Source organism: Haliotis rufescens, unplaced genomic scaffold (assembly GCF_023055435.1).
Source record: "Haliotis rufescens isolate VD_foot unplaced genomic scaffold, xgHalRufe1.0.p SCAF_18, whole genome shotgun sequence".
NCBI lineage: Eukaryota > Metazoa > Mollusca > Gastropoda > Lepetellida > Haliotidae > Haliotis > Haliotis rufescens.
The window spans coordinates 20,010,236-20,032,758 of NW_025963868.1; the positions used below are offsets into that span (position 1 = coordinate 20,010,236).

The following is a 22,523-nucleotide window of genomic DNA, read 5'->3' on the forward strand; positions in this document are numbered from 1 at the left end:
ACATATAGACAAGTAGAATATCAGCAGGCACACATCGTGACACACGCTAGTAATATAACACACACATAGACTAGTAGAATATCAGCAGGCACATATCGACACACATGTTAGTAATATAACACACACATAGACTTGCAATTTATCAGCAGGCACATATCTCGACACACGCTAGTAATATATCACACACAAAGACTAGTAGAATATCAGCAGGCACACATCGTGACACACGCTAGTAATATAACACAGACATAGACAAATAGTATATCAGCAGGCACACATCGTGACATACGCTAGTAATATAACACACACACATAGACTAATAGTATATCAGCAGGCACACATCGTGACACACACTAGGGCTATAAAATACACATCCAACTGAACACTACGAGTATTTTGTGGAACTTGGCCATGGTCTTGACATTCTGTCTGGAGCCAAGGGGAAACGCCACAAGGAGTCATACTTTGAATAGAAAAAGAACGCTACTGGGCAGCTCGACTTGCGCTTAAAAATGTCACGTTGAAGACCAGTTTTCATCATGAGTGATCCAATTGGTTTCAAGTAACAATAGAAAGTGTTTCATTTTCTACACAACTTGTCAGCCTGGTGTTTGAGAAAAACCGGAGCTTATGCTTTTCTTTCTACTTTGGTAAATAGAAACGACAAAACCCTTTCCATATCAATACGAAATATCTGCTAAAACCACAAGAATAGTATCGTTGACACGCCTAAATTCATAATCAGACTGAACAGGATTCGAAATCACGACTGAGTTTCTGGCAAGCATAAGGGGACATCGTACAGCTGGAAAACGTCTTAGCGTGTCGTTAAAAAAGAAGATAAATTATCGTTATAAGATTGTAGAAATTATAATGAACAGGCATCGCTCTCCTCTGTTGCCTCTCTGTGTGCCCAACCTCGTACTTTCATCTGGAGAGCCTACTTGAGACCAGCATAACAATCTTTGTGTTGTAACGCCTTAGTTAATTATCCCAGGGATGCAGGAAGTCGCGGCCTGGTGCTTGTTGAATACCGGATACGTATTTCAACTTGTAATTACTGACTAATATGCAGCACGTACGCTTAGACCATAGAGATTGCGAAGGTTAAACGTTTCCGTGGACATAGTACTGGACTTTTCAGTACTGATAGCGTTAAGTCTTCATGCCCACCAACATAATACAGTAAAACAACACAATAATGTGCGACAGGCTGAAGCATTCGTAGATAATAATATGGGTGTTTAGGACGGTTGATATGTGAACCCACATTCGTAATTCTCGTGACTCTTAACGGATTACTTAATGTTGTCTAGATTAGATATGTGAAGTGAGGTACTTCAGTTTGATACCGGCGAGTGATGTCGATGAATTTTGATATTTATTGTAATTCCAAGTTAAGTGACCGAAGCAAGGAGATGACTGCCACTGCCAGCTGACAGACGTCATTAATACTGTCAGTCATCAATCATTAGACCGTTATCAATGGTTCTGAGACGAATGAAAGTCTCTATGGAACCCATGTTGACACCTTAGCAGATGAATATGTCCATGGAATAATGAATCATCGGTCTCAAATAAAAGAAAAGGAAACAACGTTGTGTATTTCTAGTTTTCATGAAACTAATTTAGGTTAAATATCAATATTTTCAAACTACACTAAACTATCACCAACAATAGATTAACGTTTCCGAGCTAGGAAACCAGAGTGCTGCCAAGTGTGACTGCAAACTATCGTTCTCTCTGCCCCGGATGTGCACAGTGCCAGGACATGGCTTCACTTGCCCCGGCCAATTAACTGCGGACATTGTTAGTAACTGTAAAATCTCTGTTTAAACGAAACAAGATTTAGTTGAAGACGACGCACGTTGGAATATGGATATGTCAGCGTTCTGGGTCTTCTGGTTGGTCTATGTGAGCCGTCTTGTAACAGGGTACTCGGAAATAGTCGAGAGCGTGAAAGGTAAGCCTGGTTTGTAAATTTTCTGTATGCCTTTTTTGCATTCGTAGTCTGAGATGTTATAATTATATGTGCAGAGTTGCGCCCCTTTGCGTTAAAGGAAAGTTGATTATGAGTTCTAATCCCAATTAAAGTTGAAATAGGCTTGAGCAAGTTGACAGTCCTAGCACGTTTGATTAACTCGTTTCAACAACACGTATGCAACTTTTACGATAACTGTCTCTCCGGCAGTTAAGTATTGCCCTAAATTATCCCAAATAACCTTTCAGTTGCATACATGACATAAAGCAGAAAGTCTAGATGAAGATTGAAAATAACCACGGAGCATAAGAATCACATTCACTCGTACCCGTGCTTGTGGGTTTCACCAGAATGGTAAGCGTCTAGGGCCTGCACTTTGGCCTTAGCCTCACATTAATCTGACACGCTGTGAAATACTGCTCACACCCAAAACTCTCACTCACCTCGAATGAAACTTGCTATGGTTTTAAAATGTCTCGCTTACTCAATCTTGAGTCATTTATGCAATACTATTAAAGGATTTATATTTCTTTGCTGTGAACGAGGGAAGGAGTGAAAAGAAACGACTTCACAGAGGCTTCATTAATGTAAACCAGATCTATGCCCTAAATAGCAAGGTTAACACTAGGGCAACAATATTTTCAAGTATATAATGCACGTGGAAAGTATATGCCCATTGTTAACAGAGATTACGAGGAGTCAATCAGATGACACACTCAACCTCAAATTACTAAGTGAGTTTGGTTTTACGCCTCATTTAGCAATATTCCGGAAATATCACGGCGTACCCATGTGGAGAATGGAACCAGGGGAGAACGCTTTAACCACTAGGTTACCGCACCGCAATGTGAAATAACCAAATCAACTGAATGTTCATTGTTAAGATCTGAATTGTGCATTATCAGTAGAAACGGTGGATCCGTATGTTGGCGTCAAATGTCATAAAAATAGAACATCACGCATTTAAAGCTTTGTTTGAGGGTGCTAAAAGGGCTTCATCTTGTTCAATGAAAGATGCTTGAACCGTTAACCTCCCAATCGATTGTCTGGTTTCAGCATATGTAGTGATGATTGCACCTATTCTACTATATGGGCCTGAAACATGGGGATTTGGCTATTCTGAACTTATAGACAGAGTACATCTAAAGTTCCTTAACCTTGCCTCTGGGCTAAAATCTTCAACCTCCAACTTCATGGCGTATGGTGAACTTGGGAGAGTACCCTTAAACATCATAATGCTGTCATAATATTGCAATAGAAAGTAACTCGAAACAATGTCAAACGTATTATGCAACCTAATGATGGCTGTCCGTGACTGTTTCAATTTTTGGCTAAATTGTATAGAGCAGTTACTTAAAAAATTAGGCTTGATCGAAGTATTTCTTATATCTCATATTTTCATAACGAATGGATTGCAATAACTGTTGAAAGAGTGCTAAAGAATATATTTAACAAAAATGGAGTAGCGATAATTTAGCTAGATCAAAAGGTAATCACCAGCGATTTCTTATCGTATTTTCAGCTATGTAACAAATAATAAGAATCTACCGGTTGAAACAGGCCGTTGACATGGGATATCTTGTGAACAAAGAAGCTGTACATTACGTGTATCACTAGCTAATGCCGACGAATTCCATTATATTTTTCGTTGTGAGGCATTTACTGCTTAAACTTATCTAAAAAGTACCCATGTTGGAACAAGATGCTCTCTTTCCAATGCCTATTTTGTGCATCTAATTTGAAGGAAATGAAATTTTATCTAAGTATATTAATTACATGCTCTAACTAAGATCTAAAGAAGCTAAAGTCACCTTGTCAATATTATATTCGAAATAAGTAATACATTGCTCTTGCACCACCAGCGGTGATTTATGGAAAACAAAAAGTTCTGAAGTTCTGAAGTTCTGGGGATACCTATAGTTCCCTGTCCAGTGTACAAACTACATTACACGTTATCACAGAGGTTGGCAAACAACGTCACAAAACCACTGTTAATGAAATGTGAAATGTAGCCATAAGGAAACAATGACTACAATGAACGTTAATTCACGAATAAGATAGTCTGAAAAAACGAATATATATCTGATTCATATGACCAAAACACCATGCAGTGATCGTATGGCAGGTTATAGAAACTAGATTCCTTTTTTAGTCTCTCACCTGTACATCAGGACTTTCGTTATTACTAAACTGATAAATTCTGCGCCACAATCTGCGATACCAACGTGGACCATTGTCACAGATAGTAAACCTGACCCTGGGCCCTGTTCCACAAAGCGATTTCAGCACTAACTGAACAATTACTGTCATGCGACCGCCTCTGTGGTCCGGCGCGCGGCATAAGAAGATAAAACAAGAACTCGTCAGCTTGCAGTATAATGTGTGCTAGTGATATTCAGTTTGATATTTTTTAAACGGCCCACTAAGTCTTGATCAGTAAGACCAGATACACGCACGCACTAATGCACACACATGCACACTCACGTCGATATATAATTCAACTGACCAGAACTGCCACAATTCAATACAGACACACACATTAACACACACACACACGTATCAGTAAAGGCACATACACACACAAGAAACACGCACACTCATGCGTATCAGTACACACACACGCATCAGTACACACACACACACACATAAACACACACATAAGTAAAGACACACACACAAAAAAACACACACGTATCAGTAAACACACACACACGTATCAGTAAAGACACATATACACACACAAACACGCACACTCATGCGTATCAGTACACACACACGCATCAGTACACACACACACACACACACATATATAAACACACACATAAGTAAAGACACACACACACACACACAAACCATACACGTATCAGTACAGACAAACACACACAAACACACACACACCTATCAGTACATACACACGAATAAACACACACACATATCAGTACAGACACACTCACAAACACACACACGTATCAGTACAGACACACATACGTATCAGTACAGCCAAACACACATAAACACACAAACACATATCAGTAAAGACAAACGCACATATACGTATCGGACACACACAAATATACACAAACATATTAGTACAGACACACTCACAAACACACACACGTATAAGTAACGACACACATACGTATCAGTACAGACACACACACATATCAGTAAACACACACACGCGTATCAGTAAGGACACACACATAAACACATCATATCAGTACACACACACATAAACGCACACACATATCAGTACAGACACACCCACATAAACACACCCACACGTATCAGTACAGACAGACACACAAACATACACATAAACACACACACACATAAACACACCCACACGTATCAGTACAGACAGACACACAAACATACACATAAACACACACACACATACACACACCCACACGTATCAGTACAGACAGACACACAAACATACACATAAACACACACACACATACACACACGTCGATATATAACTGAACTGATCGAAAATGTGTCTCCGTGAAACCATATCGGCCATGACTCACACTTAAATGTCACACGTGAACAAGGTATCATCATGTATTTACAAATTTCTAACCTTTTGTAGCGGTAATTTGTTTGGGCGCTAATATTTCCTTCATGAGATACCCTGTGAGTCTGGTGAACCCTCGTTAACAGTGTTTGTTTAACACCGCAATATTTCGTCTGTATGACGGCGGTCTGTAAATGATCGAGACTGGGGCACAACCCAGTGATTGAAATCATGAGCAACGACCTAGGCAAATTGGGATACGATGACGTGCATGAACAAAGCCAGCGTGCCTGACCATGGGTTGCTGAAGATCTAATCTTCGCGGAAGCATGTCATGTGGAATACATGTGCAAGTATATATTGACACACCAAACAAGATCGGACAAACGAGGTTGTACTTGGAAACGGATATAACTATACTATTGGCCCGTGTCACTCCCAGCATTCCCAGCGTCATCTTAACTTTTACCGACTCGTGTTGATATATTGGTTACAAAACACTCTGGTCAGATTCTCATCATATTAGGGTGCAAGAAGTCACGTCGTTAAAATAGTGAACTTTGATCGCCATGGTCTGTTTCTGATGTCTGGGAATGAAACCCTAGATTGTGTTGTCCTACTTGTACTTCCACCAACGCACTGCCACGACAAGGAAATGTGACCCCGCAAACCTCTGTACAAGTAGACCCACCTAAAGTTATGACCCTTACAGCGAGACTCTCAACTTTCTTGTAATTCACACAACAACTTCAGTATCTAGAATGTGGTTTTAGTTGCGTCCACCGTTATAAAGATCGATCTCATGTTAGTATCAACTATTCGTTGAGAAGCACCGTCACACCACCTAATTATTAACAAAGAATTTCAGGAAATAAAACTCCATATTATATGACAGGTCTTAATTACACACAAACACACACACGCACGCACGCACGCACGCACGCACGCACGCACACACACACACACACACACACAATTCATCAATGCCATGCAAAGAAGGAAACTCGGGGACTTCGGTCCACCAGCAGATAAGTAGTCGAAGCCACCCATGTTGACATAATCACGTTAACATCGCTAGATTACAACGTTTGGACCATGCCGCAGAACATGAATACTCTTGGGCCAGTCCTTATTTTCGCCTCTTAATACCGATCGCCAGGCAGGGTAACAACAAGTACAACCTTTTTACGAAATTTGGTATGACGCAGCCGGGGATCGAATTACCGACCTTCCAGTCTCCGCGCAAAAGCTCTATCCATAACACCATGGATGCGCCAGTTGGGGTGGACGTGTTCAGCAAAACACCTGGAAACACCTTGATACATTTAAATTGAATCCACGTTTTGGGATGAGATTTGGTATTTAGGAGTGTACTAGATATAGTGTTGTTTTAAGTACATTAAAAAAAGGGTTTCCCAACTCTTTAAGATTATTGAGCTTGAAAAAAACAATGACATAGGTTAAACATGACAACGTGTTCACCCTGTTGGTTACATGTAAATGTGGTTGAATGAATCATTATAACCCGCAATAAAGATATAAACAACTAAATTAGTACAATAGATCATACACTAAGACAATCCTATTCCAGAAATATCCCTGGAAACGGTGAGGTGAGGTGAAATGTGGTTTGACGTCGCGTTGAAGATTATTGCACCCATATAGTGACGTGCATGTGTGTGTGTGTGTGTGTGTTTGTGTGTGTGTAGGTGTGTGTAGGTGTAGGTGTAGGTGTGTGTGTGTAGGTGTGTGTGGCTGCATGTACTACAGTGTAGTCTGATGCCGATTTTATAGTGCTAGTCCACTGTGATATCATGCTACAGTTTAACATGAATACCCCACTCAGACAAAGTGTACGGACTCCGAGACGACCTGTCCCAATGTAAGATCCTTGTTGCCGAGCGCCGAGCAGGGTAGCAACAAGTAGCATCTTTTGACGTCTTTATGTAATACGCGTTCAGGGATCGAACCCACGCACAGAAAATATATATGTACCTGTAAGAACAACAAACGTAATGAGATAATAAAGATGGAAACTTAAAAAGGGAAGCCTTGCATTTATTCACCTGATGAAGGAGTAAGTGTATGCTCCTAAATGTTGTGTTCCTCATAATGTATTGACACCCATAAATGACATGTTTTGTGACTAATGCATGTCAACAGTTATTTAACTAATTTTTCAATTGTTTTCACGGGCTCATGTATTTTATCTTGCAGTCATGAAGCCCGAAATAATAACTTGACAGAGATCCCCTCACGACACACTATCCACATCTAAATTTCAGATTGCTGTTGAGATAGCCGAGTGGTTAACCCAGTGGTTAACTTTTCCTCAGGTATCGCTGGTATCTTTGACATTTATCCCATTGAGGTCAAAGTCCAATGTATTTCCGAGACTTTTGGGATTATATGAACATAAACAATGAGTGGTTCCTATTAATGAGAATTGTTTCATCATTTTCAGAGGGGATTGCCATACGTGTTGATGGGGGTCACACGGAGGTTCGAGAATATACAAACTTTACTTTGATATGTGAAACAACGACAGACATTGGCAGGATAAAATGGTTCAAGAATGGTAAACGGATGGCTGTGTCTCTCAGGCGTAAACCCAATGCCTGTTCTTTAATACGGTCTTCTAGGAAGAGGGGAGAATATGCGACTAAGTGCAAGGGTAAGCAGCTCTTGCTTGTACTGGAAGAAGTTACTAGTCTCGACAGTGGCAGGTGGGTCTGCGAAGATCCTAATGTCGATATGAAGAGCAACGAGGTTGAAGTTAAAGTTGTTCCAGATGTGACTGGTAAGTTTGTTTGAATGTTGTCCCATAAATGCAATTATTTCTAACTTGAAATATAAAACATATTCTGGGGGACATTAATATCGAATTTGCTCAGTTAATCACCTGGTCCCCGAAAGTTTGGCACTTAACATGCGACATGATCTGACCTCATCGAAACTGTCATGTGGGGGTGATATATGAATGACAAAGATTCATTTGAGATGCCAGATGACGATTATGTCAGGTCACAGTATATGTTAACTTTCATGAAGATTATGTAAGGTCACAGTATATGTTAACTGACATAAAGATTATGTAAGGTCACGGTATATGTTTACGAACATGAAGATTATGTAAGGTCACAGTATATGTGGACGGACATGAAGATTATGTAAGGTCACAGTATATGTGCACGGACATGAAGATTATGTAAGGTCACAGTATATGTGCACGGACATGAAGATTATGTAAGCTCACAGTATATGTGCACGGACATGAAGATTATGTAAGGTCACAGTACATGTGTACGGACATGAAGATTATGTAAGCTCACAGTATATGTGCACGGACATGAAGATTATGTAAGGTCACAGTATATGTGCACGGACATGAAGATTATGTAAGGTCACAGTATATGTTCACGGACATGAAGATTATGTAAGGTCACGGTATATGTGTACGGACATGAAGATTATGTAAGGTCACAGTATATGTGCACGGACATGAAGATTATGTAAGGTCACAGTATATGTGTACGGACATGAAGATTATGTAAGGTCAGAGTATATGTGTACGGACATGAAGATTATGTAAGGTCACAGTATATGTGCATGGACATGAAGATTATGTAAGGTCACAGTTTATGTGCATGGACATGAAGATTATGTAAGGTCACAGTATATGTGTACGGACATGAAGATTATGTAAGGTCACAGTATATGTGTACGGACATGAAGATTATGTAAGTTCACAGTATATATTTATTTACATGAAGATTATCTAAGGTGACAGTATATGTTTACTTACATGACGATTATGTAAGGTCACTGTATATGTTTATTTACATGACGATTATTTAAGGTCACAGTATATGTTTATTTACATAAAGGTTATGGAAGGCTAAAGTACATGTTTACTAACATGAACATTATCTGAGGTCAAAGTATATGTTTACGGACATGAAGGTTATGTAAGGTCACAGTATATGTGCACGGACATGAAGATTATGTAAGGTCACAGTATATATTTATTTACATGAAGATTATGTAAGGTCGCAGTATATGTGCACGGACATGACGATTATTTGAGGTCACAGTCTATGTGCACGGACATGAAGATTGTTTGAGGTCACAGTATATGTTTACAGACATGAAGATTATCTGAGGTCACAGTATATGTTTATTAACATGAGGATTATTTAAGGTCACAGTATATGTTTACTATCATGAGGATTATTTAAGGTCATAGCATATGTTTACTAACATGAACATTATCTAAGGTCACGGTTTATGTTTACTTTCATGACGATTATTTGAGGTCACAGTATATGGTTATTTACATGAAGGTTATGTAAGGTCAAAGTACAGGTTTAGTTACATGAAGATTACGTAAGGTCGCAGTATAAATTAACGGACATGAAGATTATGAAAGGACACATTATATGCTTACTTACATGAAGGATATGTAAGGTCAGAGTATATGTTTACTTACATGAAGATTATGTAAGGTCACAGTATATGTTCACTTACATGAACATTGTCTAAGGTCACGGTAAATGTTTATGGACATGAAGGTTATGTAAGGTAACAGTATATGATGACGGACATGAGGATTATCTGAGGTCACAGTATATGTTCACTTACATGAGGATTATGTAAGGTCACAGTATATGTTCACTTACATGAACATTGTCTAGGGTCACGGTAAATGTTTATGGACATGAAGGTTCTGTAAGGTCAGAGTATATGTGCACGGACATGAAGATTATGTAAGGTCACAGTATATGTTTATTTACATGAAGATTATGTAAGGTCACAGTATATGTGCACGGACATGAAGATTATTTAAGGTCACAGTATATGTGTACGGACATGAAGATTATGTAAGGTCACAGTATATGTGCACGGACATGAAGATTATGTAAGGTCACAGTATATGTGTACGGACGTGAAGATTATGTAAGGTCACAGTATATGTGTACGGACATGAAGATTATGTAAGGTCACAGTATATGTGCACGGACATGAAGATTATGTAAGGTCACAGTATATGTACACGGACATGAAGATTATGTAAGCTCACAGTATATGTGTACGGACATGAAGATTATGTAAGTTCACAGTATATATTTATTTACATGAAGATTATCTAAGGTGACAGTATATGTTTACTTACATGACGATTATGTAAGGTCACGGTATATGTTTATTTACATGACGATTATTTAAGGTCACAGTATATGTTTATTTACATAAAGGTTATGAAAGGCTAAAGTACATGTTCACTAACATGAACATTATCTGAGGTCAAAGTATATGTTTACGGACATGAAGGTTATGTAAGGTCACAGTATATGTGCACGGACATGAAGATTATGTAAGGTCACAGTATATATTTATTTACATGAAGATTATGTAAGGTCGCAGTATATGTGCACGGACATGAAGATTATTTGAGGTCACAGTCTATGTGCACGGACATGAAGATTGTTTGAGGTCACAGTATATGTTTACAGACATGAAGATTATCTGAGGTCACAGTATATGTTTATTAACATGAGGATTATTTAAGGTCACAGTATATGTTTACTATCATGAGGATTATTTAAGGTCATAGCATATGTTTACTAACATGAACATTATCTAAGGTCACGGTTTATGTTTACTTTCATGACGATTATTTGAGGTCACAGTATATGGTTATTTACATGAAGGTTATGTAAGGTCAAAGTACAGGTTTAGTTACATGAAGATTACGTAAGGTCGCAGTATAAATTAACGGACATGAAGATTATGAAAGGACACATTATATGCTTACTTACATGAAGGATATGTAAGGTCAGAGTATATGTTTTCTTGCATGAAGATTATGTAAGGTCACAGTATATGTTCACTTACATGAACATTGTCTAAGGTCACGGTAAATGTTTATGGACATGAAGGTTATGTAAGGTAACAGTACATGATGACGGACATGAGGATTATCTGAGGTCACAGTATATGTTCACTTACATGAGGATTATGTAAGGTCACAGTATATGTTCACTTACATGAACATTGTCTAAGGTCACGGTAAATGTTTATGGACATGAAGGTTAAGTAAGGTAACAGTATATGATGACGGACATGAGGATTATCTGAGGTCACAGTATATGTTTATTTACATGAGGATTATGTAAGGTCACAATATATGTGTACGGACGTGAAGATCATGTAATGTAACAGTATATGTTTACGGACATAAAGATTATCAAAGGTCACAGTATATGTTCACTTACATGAAGATTATCTAAGGTCACAGTATATGTTTATGGACATGAAGGGGATGTAGGGTCACAGTATATGTTTATTTACAAGAAGATTATATGAGGTCACAGTGTATGTTTACTTACATGAAGTTATGTAAGGTCACAGTATATGTTTAATTACATGAAGTTATGTAAGGTCACAGTATATGTTGACTTACATGAGCATTATCTGAGGTCACAGTATATGTTTATTTACATGAGGATTATGTAAGGTCACAATATATGTGTACGGACGTGAAGATTATGTAAGGTCACAGTATATGTGCATGGACATGAAGATTATGTAAGGTCACAGTTTATGTGCATGGACATGAAGATTATGTAAGGTCACAGTATATGTGTACGGACATGAAGATTATGTAAGGTCACAGTATATGTGTACGGACATGAAGATTATGTAAGTTCACAGTATATATTTATTTACATGAAGATTATCTAAGGTGACAGTATATGTTTACTTACATGACGATTATGTAAGGTCACTGTATATGTTTATTTACATGACGATTATTTAAGGTCACAGTATATGTTTATTTACATAAAGGTTATGGAAGGCTAAAGTACATGTTTACTAACATGAACATTATCTGAGGTCAAAGTATATGTTTACGGACATGAAGGTTATGTAAGGTCACAGTATATGTGCACGGACATGAAGATTATGTAAGGTCACAGTATATATTTATTTACATGAAGATTATGTAAGGTCGCAGTATATGTGCACGGACATGACGATTATTTGAGGTCACAGTCTATGTGCACGGACATGAAGATTGTTTGAGGTCACAGTATATGTTTACAGACATGAAGATTATCTGAGGTCACAGTATATGTTTATTAACATGAGGATTATTTAAGGTCACAGTATATGTTTACTATCATGAGGATTATTTAAGGTCATAGCATATGTTTACTAACATGAACATTATCTAAGGTCACGGTTTATGTTTACTTTCATGACGATTATTTGAGGTCACAGTATATGGTTATTTACATGAAGGTTATGTAAGGTCAAAGTACAGGTTTAGTTACATGAAGATTACGTAAGGTCGCAGTATAAATTAACGGACATGAAGATTATGAAAGGACACATTATATGCTTACTTACATGAAGGATATGTAAGGTCAGAGTATATGTTTACTTACATGAAGATTATGTAAGGTCACAGTATATGTTCACTTACATGAACATTGTCTAAGGTCACGGTAAATGTTTATGGACATGAAGGTTATGTAAGGTAACAGTATATGATGACGGACATGAGGATTATCTGAGGTCACAGTATATGTTCACTTACATGAACATTGTCTAGGGTCACGGTAAATGTTTACGGACATGAAGGTTATGTAAGGTCACAGTATATGTGCACGGACATGAAGATTATGTAAGGTCACAGTATATATTTATTTACATGAAGATTATGTAAGGTCGCAGTATATGTGCACGGACATGAAGATTATTTGAGGTCACAGTCTATGTGCACGGACATGAAGATTGTTTGAGGTCACAGTATATGTTTACAGACATGAAGATTATCTGAGGTCACAGTATATGTTTATTAACATGAGGATTATTTAAGGTCACAGTATATGTTTACTATCATGAGGATTATTTAAGGTCATAGCATATGTTTACTAACATGAACATTATCTAAGGTCACGGTTTATGTTTACTTTCATGACGATTATTTGAGGTCACAGTATATGGTTATTTACATGAAGGTTATGTAAGGTCAAAGTACAGGTTTAGTTACATGAAGATTACGTAAGGTCGCAGTATAAATTAACGGACATGAAGATTATGAAAGGACACATTATATGCTTACTTACATGAAGGATATGTAAGGTCAGAGTATATGTTTACTTACATGAAGATTATGTAAGGTCACAGTATATGTTTACTTACATGAAGATTATGTAAGGTCACAGTATATGTTCACTTACATGAACATTGTCTAAGGTCACGGTAAATGTTTATGGACATGAAGGTTATGTAAGGTAACAGTATATGATGACGGACATGAGGATTATCTGAGGTCACAGTATATGTTCACTTACATGAGGATTATGTAAGGTCACAGTATATGTTCACTTACATGAACATTGTCTAAGGTCACGGTAAATGTTTATGGACATGAAGGTTATGTAAGGTAACAGTATATGATGACAGACATGAGGATTATCTGAGGTCACAGTATATGTTTATTTACATGAGGATTATGTAAGGTCACAATATATGTGTACGGACGTGAAGATCATGTAATGTAACAGTATATGTTTACGGACATAAAGATTATCAAAGGTCACAGTATATGTTCACTTACATGAAGATTATCTAAGGTCACAGTATATGTTTATGGACATGAAGGGGATGTAGGGTCACAGTATATGTTTATTTACAAGAAGATTATATGAGGTCACAGTGTATGTTTACTTACATGAAGTTATGTAAGGTCACAGTATATGTTTAATTACATGAAGTTATGTAAGGTCACAGTATATGTTGACTTACATGAGCATTATCTGAGGTCACAGTATATGTTTACTTACATGAAGATCATGTAATGTCACAGTATATGTTTACTTACAAGAAGATTATGTGAGGTCACAGTATATGTTTATGGACATGAAGGTTTTGTATGGTCACAGTTTATGTTTATTTGCATGAAGATTGTCTAAGGTCCAGTATATGTTTACTTACATGAAGATTATACACGGTCACAGTAAATGTTTATGGAAATGAAGGATATGTAAGGTCACAGTTTATGTTTATTTGCATGAAGATTATGTGAGGTCACAGTATATGTTTATTTACATGAAGATTATGTAAGGTCACAGTATATGTTTACTTTATGAAGATTTCGGTAGGCAGATTGACGAACGACTAAAATAGACATATACCAAAACAAATATCATCCTAAACAAAGTCATTTAAGAAGGTAGAATTCTGCGTCAGATGAATCTAAAATCAAAACAAGAATATTGAACACTGAATAAGAATGGTTTCTTAATGGAAAGTAATTTGTTTTCTTGCTTTTCTTTCTGAGAACTTGTCCTTAAGAAGGACACAATTTCAAAAGAGAGTATGGCGTTGGCAATGGAAAACTAGAAAGTAGGTTAATGGCTATCTAAATGTTGACATACATCTTACCATGTGTTTGCTGTTTATTAATAATTATGTTCTTTTTGAAGACATTTGATATTTGGGTGGTTGACTTTAGCATGTCAGTTTTATATACAACGCTACATTTGTATGCATGACGGGTCAGTGAAAATGGACCATGGAAAATGACAGCATCCACCCCTTATGACTGACTGACATTTTTTCACATTGTGTTAGGTTCATTGAGACTATTACACAAAGAGACAAGAAGAAATTACTTGTGTAAATCATTGAACATTATCACCAACCAGCAATCCTTTAAATGTACGTCAATTTCAATAATACGTTCAATTTCTGCTACAGAACCACACATATAATGTTACCACCAAAGCCATTTAGTTTCAATATACCTACAAATAGTACTGTAAGTACCTTAGATGAGCCTTTATGAGATATTATTTTCAACTAAGAAATATTCAAATAAACGTTCACACATGTAAAAGAACCGATATGTGCAGTTACTTACGAAGGTGTTTAATTGTTAAGAAAGCTATGCGTCGTGCCCAGAAAATATGTTGCTCTCTTCATTCTTTAAGAATCTCCACGTTCAAATCTGCCGGAGTCCGTCAGTCTCTCGGGCAACGTGGTGAAGATTGTGTACGGGGTGGATCCAGTGTTGCTTACCTGTAAATGTCAGTGTGACGACATGTACGTGTTTGCCTGGGACTACGGTAACGTGACGGCGAACGTGAGCGCGGTGAAGAAAACCCCTGGTACGTGTCTCCAGCAGCTTACAGCGTGGGTCTCCTGGAGAGATGACGGCAGTAACATCAAATGCGTCGTCACCAACCCGAAGACAGGGCAGACAGCATCAGCAAACATCACGCTGGACCTTCAGTGTGAGTGATTCTACCTTTCTTGGTATTTGCGACCTTCTTTGTAAGTATTGCGTTTTATCTGCTGTGCGTGTTGACCTTCTGTTTGAATATTGTATCTTGTGTGTCAGTGTTGACGACCTTCGGTGTGTACATTGTGTATTGTCTGCGAGCATTGAGGACACATATGATTGAGGTTTATCAACATACAATGTGAGTAGTGTCAAAATCCAGGGTGAGTATAGACAATCTTCTGTCATCTTCTCAGTCATCAGTGTGAATATTAACGACCTACGTGAAAGTTGAAATTGACGTCCGAAAGTAAGGACGACATATATTGCACCTTGGTCAGAGTCGGTATATTACTTACTTTCAATGAGCAAAGGGTTGAGCATTAACGGATTTAATGAAGTATTGATTACCTTCAATTAGGAGATTCACATGTTGTTTAATGTGGAGGTATTTGTTAATTACCTGGAGATTTGATTGCTCTGAGTTGAATTTGAAACGGAAGGCGCAAGTTTGCTATGCGTAACATTATATATGGACAAGGGCCTATATTATGAAAACCATTTGAAGATCGGTTTTGATTTTTGAAAATTCATATTGATGTTTATTTTACAGACATGCCACAGAACCCTGTTATATCCATCTCGCCCCATGACAATATCATTGAAGGTCAGGAGGTCAATATTTCCTGCCAGCCTCACCCTGAAGGAAAACCTCGGGGAAAGACAACGGTTGTAGTAAGACCAGGCAATGACAAGACTCACACGAGAGAATCTTACGTAACGTTCCAGGTCTCACGAGATGATGACGGTGCCGAAATTAATTGCTATGCATTGAATAAATATACGCGTGGTAACAGCTCTGCCTATTCGGACAAGGACTTTTTGAGAGTGTTATGTAAGTATCTTACGAAACACTTTTAGCTTATATGATAATGTAAGCATCACAATGGAATGACAGAATATATGTATCAACTTTCCAGGATATAAGGTTTTTCCATGGGACGAGAGGAGACATATGACCGACAAAATCTGACTTTCATTATTTTTCACGAGACTACGAAAACACCGTTGGACTACTTCCTCATCATGGAAAACCCCTTGAAATTTCCTATCGTGAATGAATACAGAATCATCGTTTGAGATCACTTAGACACTTTAATTTTCAAGTAAGGTTTGGGATACTTATTTTCGTTGTTACTGTTCTGACTGTTGTTAAATCTGATCTGTTTGGGTTTTTATCAACTACTGAGGATGTTACTTACAATTGTTCGCAAGAGACTTTAAGGAATTCTTTTGTTCACAGTAAGATAGTTGACAAGATATTTTAGAAAATTAATTTGTACAGAGTTGGATGTTTGATAAGACAGTGTAGGGATTATTTAACATAGTTCAATGGTTGACAATATACATTAGGGAATTATTTTGTGCATAGTTATTCCGTGGTCAAGCTACTTTTGGAAGTTAGTTTGTACACAGTTAGTTGGTTGACAAGCGATTTTAGGGATCAATTTTACACAGTTTTAAATGGTTGAAAAGATACCCCTTGGGACATATTTTGTCACTGTTAGATCGCTGACAAGCAATCTTAAGCAATTAGCCTGCAACCTCGTGGTATCGCGGTACTTGTCATGTACGCTAACGGAACAAAATGCACTCACTAAACTTTATGATTATTCGTGTTCTCTATATAAGATGTGTCATATATTTTATCTAACAATGCATATTTTACTGATAAAAGTTCATTATTTACATTAGTAGCGCCGAGTAAAAGCCGGGCATCGCGCTCTGTTTGACAAGGGAGAGAACTCCATCGTATCGCGGTACAGAGAAAAGTTGTGTATGGATGTTCAAATTGGACAAAAAGAGGACACAATTCTACCAACCACTTGGTATGATCATGCCAGACATCAGTGATTTGTCCAGACAAGTGCAAAGACAGCACAAGTAAAATTCTAAATGTGTTATCAGTAATAGGTATTCAATGCATATTTACCGAAAAGTAAGAGAAAAATATTTTTATAAGTCAACAACAAAATATCAGAAATGATATTCTAAGATTGTTTATAAAAAGAATTAGATGACAATAATTTGTCACAAAATGGAGAAATGTTAAAAGTCAACAACAAATATATAAAGGAAAGCACTTCTAGTATGCCCAAAGTATGTATTTATCTTTTGGCTACTAGTGAAGAAAGTATTTCTAAGTTTGGCATTATGGCCCTTATGATCTCCCAATAGATTCTGGGCACAGAGCGGGAAAAAATGTGCGGACTACGTAACTTCCGTTACCTTATTAGTCGCCATGAATATGCAGATGATCTAGTTCAACTCCATAGAGAAAGTTTCCTTGAGGAACTGCGGGTTATATCGTTGGCCATTGACAGATGGGTGTAAGGCATATTAAAAATGATGCCAGAAGTAAGTATCGACGCATGAATAACTCCCTACTTCCAGCAGACGGAACATTCCGAGGAAATTGAAATTGTTTACGAAGTGAGCACTTCCTGGTTACTGATTTGCATTAACAGACAGCCGCTAAGAGGCGTGTCCCGCGTGAACTATCGGAAATCACAAATGCCGCGATACGATGAATGCCGCGGTACCACGGGGTCCGAGTATATATGATACACAGTGAGATGGTTGACAAGATACTTAAGACAAGGGTTTGTTGTCATACATAAATGCTTGACAAGATATTTAAGAGATGTCTTTTGTACACAGTGAGATGGTTGACAAAATACTTCAGGTGACACAAGACGAGGGTTTGTTTTTCACACACTTAGATGCTTGACAATATATTTTAGAGGTGTATTTTGTACACAGTTTGATGGTTGACAACCATTACCATGAAGCTATACACTATATTATCCCTCATTGTTATCTTCTTCATAGACCACCCAAAGTTGACAGTCATATCAAACGTATCGATATCCGAAGATGGCAATCAATCTGTGGTATTCACGTGCACAGCAAGTGGTAACCCTGATAGCACGACATTCTTGCCCTGGACGCACATGTATGGCACCACGGTTGTCCGAGAACTTGCAGGAACCAATAACTCCACCCACTCTACACTGAGAATGTCATCACTACGCTATCAAGACATGGGAATATATATATGTAATGGAACCAATGGCATCGGCAGGAATGGTTCGATGTACAGCTTCCATTGGACAAAGCTGGACGTACACGGTAATTATTCAGATAGATTTTGGCAGCGTCAGGCACTATTCCCGCTATGCCACGGTACGGGACACCAAGAATCGAACCCGGATCTTTGGCGTGGACAGCCAACGCTTACACCACCCAAATGCACCAAACGAAACCCTGTTGTGGCGTATTTCGCCTGCAGACAATATGAAATGCTAAAACTAAAGTGTATTTATGTTTCTTCATTCCTGTCTTCTTATTAGTCTGGTCAGAATCTAATCGAAATTAAACGTGTTAATAGTGTAGCTTAGATCTAACTGTGCACCAAATGAGTTCTGAATATACATTTGCCGAAATTATCCACATGGATAAAGGTTGTGACCTGACTGATCAAAACCTAGGCATTCCGGGGAACGAGACGCTCAGAAAACAATATGTTTGGGCGATGGTACGTTGAGAAGACATAACTTGTAAGATTCTCTGAAGTTTACTTCCATTTGTTGTCACAGAGATTGAGTCGCTAATCACCAGTCTTGTGGCCATACTTGCCTATGTGGATTAATTTAGGCTGAATAATAGTGTGTACCGATACAAATGTTTTTTTGGAGACAGGTACTCGACGTTTGAATTAACGACATATAATATAAACAGAATATCATAGTTTTACGTCTATACATTTGGATTACTGATAGTTATAAGAATACCTTTGTCGACTTATTTGCAGTTTCGAAAAGCGCAAATTATAACTTAAGGCATAAAGGTAATTCTCAAACAGTAAAGTGAGAAACAAAAACATATGCATGTTCATTTATACACCAAAGCTTTGGAATATGCAATCAGAAAACCTAATTAGGGGTGAGGAGGCAGAGACCGTCACAACATTTCAGAACACGCTACATGGTAGGGGAGATAGTGGGATACACTGGCATTAAACTTATGGAAACAAATTATCACATCGCCTCGGGCAGATCAGTATAATAGACATATTTTGGATATAACAATTGTCCCTGTATCATACCGAACATACTTAAAGTTTTACATTTCTTTTTTGTCTGTACAAATAACTCAGAGTCTATTCTTCGAAATGAAATGTATTTTTACCCACAAGGTTACTCTTTACGAACAGTGATATATACAGAATCGTACTTGAGTAAGGAAGATCAAATCCACTGTTAGATTCTATTCAAGGCTTCAAAGACTGGCAGATTTTCAGTTAAGTAAATGAACTGAGTACATTTGGTAAGAGTAAATCAATACCTGAAGCGCAATATCTACATGTTATAGTCCAAGATATACATTGTTATAGGACTAGATATAGAATATTCACATGTTTAACTACATATATAGGCTGCATTGTCGTGTTTCCTCAGGACTTCCGTTTTTCCCCGATCACACCGATGAAATGACCGTGGTGAACACGCTACAGAACACAAGCTTCACCTTGACCTACAGATATGTGTCTGACCCGGGATCTAACGTCACGTGGTTTGCTAAGGGGGAACAACTCAGCCCTAATGAGACTGGTCCGTTTGTTGGAACATCCCCTGAGAGAATCCGCGTTGATATGTATGGTGAGATATATTGTGTGGGGAATATTGTGCTATACTTCTGAGTATTACACTATTCCCTAAGTCCGTCTCTGTAATGAAATGTACTACACAAAACGCTGTCTCGAGAATCATGATCTTGCGGACATTGTTAGCGATGTCACGTTTGATGAACACCATGTGTGAGTGAGTACGTGCGTGCGTCTCTATTATAAAATGTACTCCACAAAGGGTTCTTTCAAGGATTATGATCTCATGGTAGGTCTTTCGGTAGAATAAAGCAAAAGGATAAAAATGGTATCTGTTGGGGATGCAAATATGAAAGGACAAGGCTTGTGAATACAATGTGTATTCCTAATACAGGATATTTACCACCCCCAAACAGAATCGCGTCATACGTCCGATACACACATGGAGTTTTTTCCATGCTTGGTGTGGTAGCCTCATACTTCAAGTGTAAGCTAAATTATATATCAAAAACATGTTCCATAGATATATAAGTTTTATATTCCCAAGTCAGATACGAAAGCATAATAATTATATTGAAAATGCGTTATTATACAGAGATTTTATTTTATATTTCAAACACATTTCACAGTGGGATTCCAAAATTAATAAATCTATTTTTTCAGGTAAAAGTATACGTTTGTATGGACACGAGGAGAGACTATTATTTCCAACTGTGACGGCCGATGACGACGGAGAGTACTTCATCCGTGTATGCAACGAGTATGGCTGTCGCAATTCAAATGTTATTCAGCTCAAAGCAACAGGTTAGTACCATCAGTTCTGATCATTCTTCCATTTCTCTGATAGGATTCGGAATAATTGTTTGCCGATATATTTAAAACAAAGTAACTAAAAATTGAAATAGGATCTGATATACGTCCTTTTCCATTTATCGTGATCGCGAGACTGCATTTTACCGTGCGCAGGTTGTCGTTCTTGACGGGGTTACATTTTGCTGTCGTCCTTGGCGAAGTTTCACAAGGAAAAACTACGAGTGTCGTAATTCATTGTTAAAGCATGGGAGTTATGAATACCTTAGTGCTAAGATCGCTTTGTGGAACAGGACCATGTACTTGAACTAAATGTAACCACGTGACTGACCTATTCAAAAAGTGCTTCACGTAGACATTGCCCACCGAATGATGACATCATTAAACTCTGTTTGATGTAACAAACCAGAAGGAATACCATGCAGTGTACTTGAGCATACACACGCTTATGTCATCTCCTGGTTTAAGGAACAATATATTTTAACCCCAAGCTCTGACGTTTATACAGTTTGGCCCTCACAGTTTTTCATATTCAAATCAACTCACTCAAAATGAAAGTCAAATCTTGAACGCTCTAAGTAACTCAATCTTGAGTGGATCCCAAACCATGAGACAATGCATGTAGCCGTGAAAGACTAGTGTTCTAGAAACTAGTCAGCTGTCACTGTTTGCACCACGGAACAGGGACAACTGTGTCTACGACATGTGCATGGCTGTGGCGAAGGAAACACTTCAGTCCTGTTCACTGAAAACGATTAATGAAACTTCCTTTCTTGTTTCATATAGACACCCAGAAAACAGGAGTCATACTTGATGGACAGGAAGAATCCCCAGTCAATATGGCTTTAATAATTGGTATATCGGCCGGGTCCGCCATCTTATTTATTGTCCTTGTCCTGGTTATACTATTGCTGCTTCAACGACGGAAGTGTGGATCTCATGACACCACAGGTATGTAGTTATAAAACTGCTTTGAGTAGATCTGTGGTAGATATACACTATGACGTAACTCCATGAGGATCCCGTGTTAGAATTAGTCCCAGGCAACCATCATGTTTGTATGCTGGTTGTAAGAGGCCGCATGGAGGATCGAGTTTTCGGGTTCGGAGATTTGGTTGCTTATGTGTCACAGCAGCCTGAGGGGTGGATAGTTGTTTGCATATCAATCACCGGCTTGTCTGGTCCAGACTCGATTATGTACATGCAGCCGTCATATAGCTGGAATATTTATGTAAAGCAAGACACCTACCAA

General features: G+C 38.0%; 1 protein-coding gene across 1 annotated transcript in view; it reads left to right on the forward strand.

The window, feature by feature from the left end:
• The first annotated feature begins 1,149 nt into the window (after positions 1-1,149).
• Positions 1,150-22,523, forward strand: part of LOC124147992 — a 33,545-nt gene continuing 12,171 nt past the window's right edge. Inside the window, exons 1-8 of the mRNA XM_046518887.2 lie at positions 1,150-1,963; positions 7,966-8,301; positions 15,506-15,808; positions 16,409-16,690; positions 18,688-18,987; positions 20,316-20,516; positions 21,125-21,265; positions 22,058-22,222. Of these exons, the coding sequence (XP_046374843.2) occupies positions 1,876-1,963; positions 7,966-8,301; positions 15,506-15,808; positions 16,409-16,690; positions 18,688-18,987; positions 20,316-20,516; positions 21,125-21,265; positions 22,058-22,222 (1,816 nt within the window). The 5' untranslated portion in view covers positions 1,150-1,875. The remainder of the gene's footprint in view (positions 1,964-7,965; positions 8,302-15,505; positions 15,809-16,408; positions 16,691-18,687; positions 18,988-20,315; positions 20,517-21,124; positions 21,266-22,057; positions 22,223-22,523) is intronic.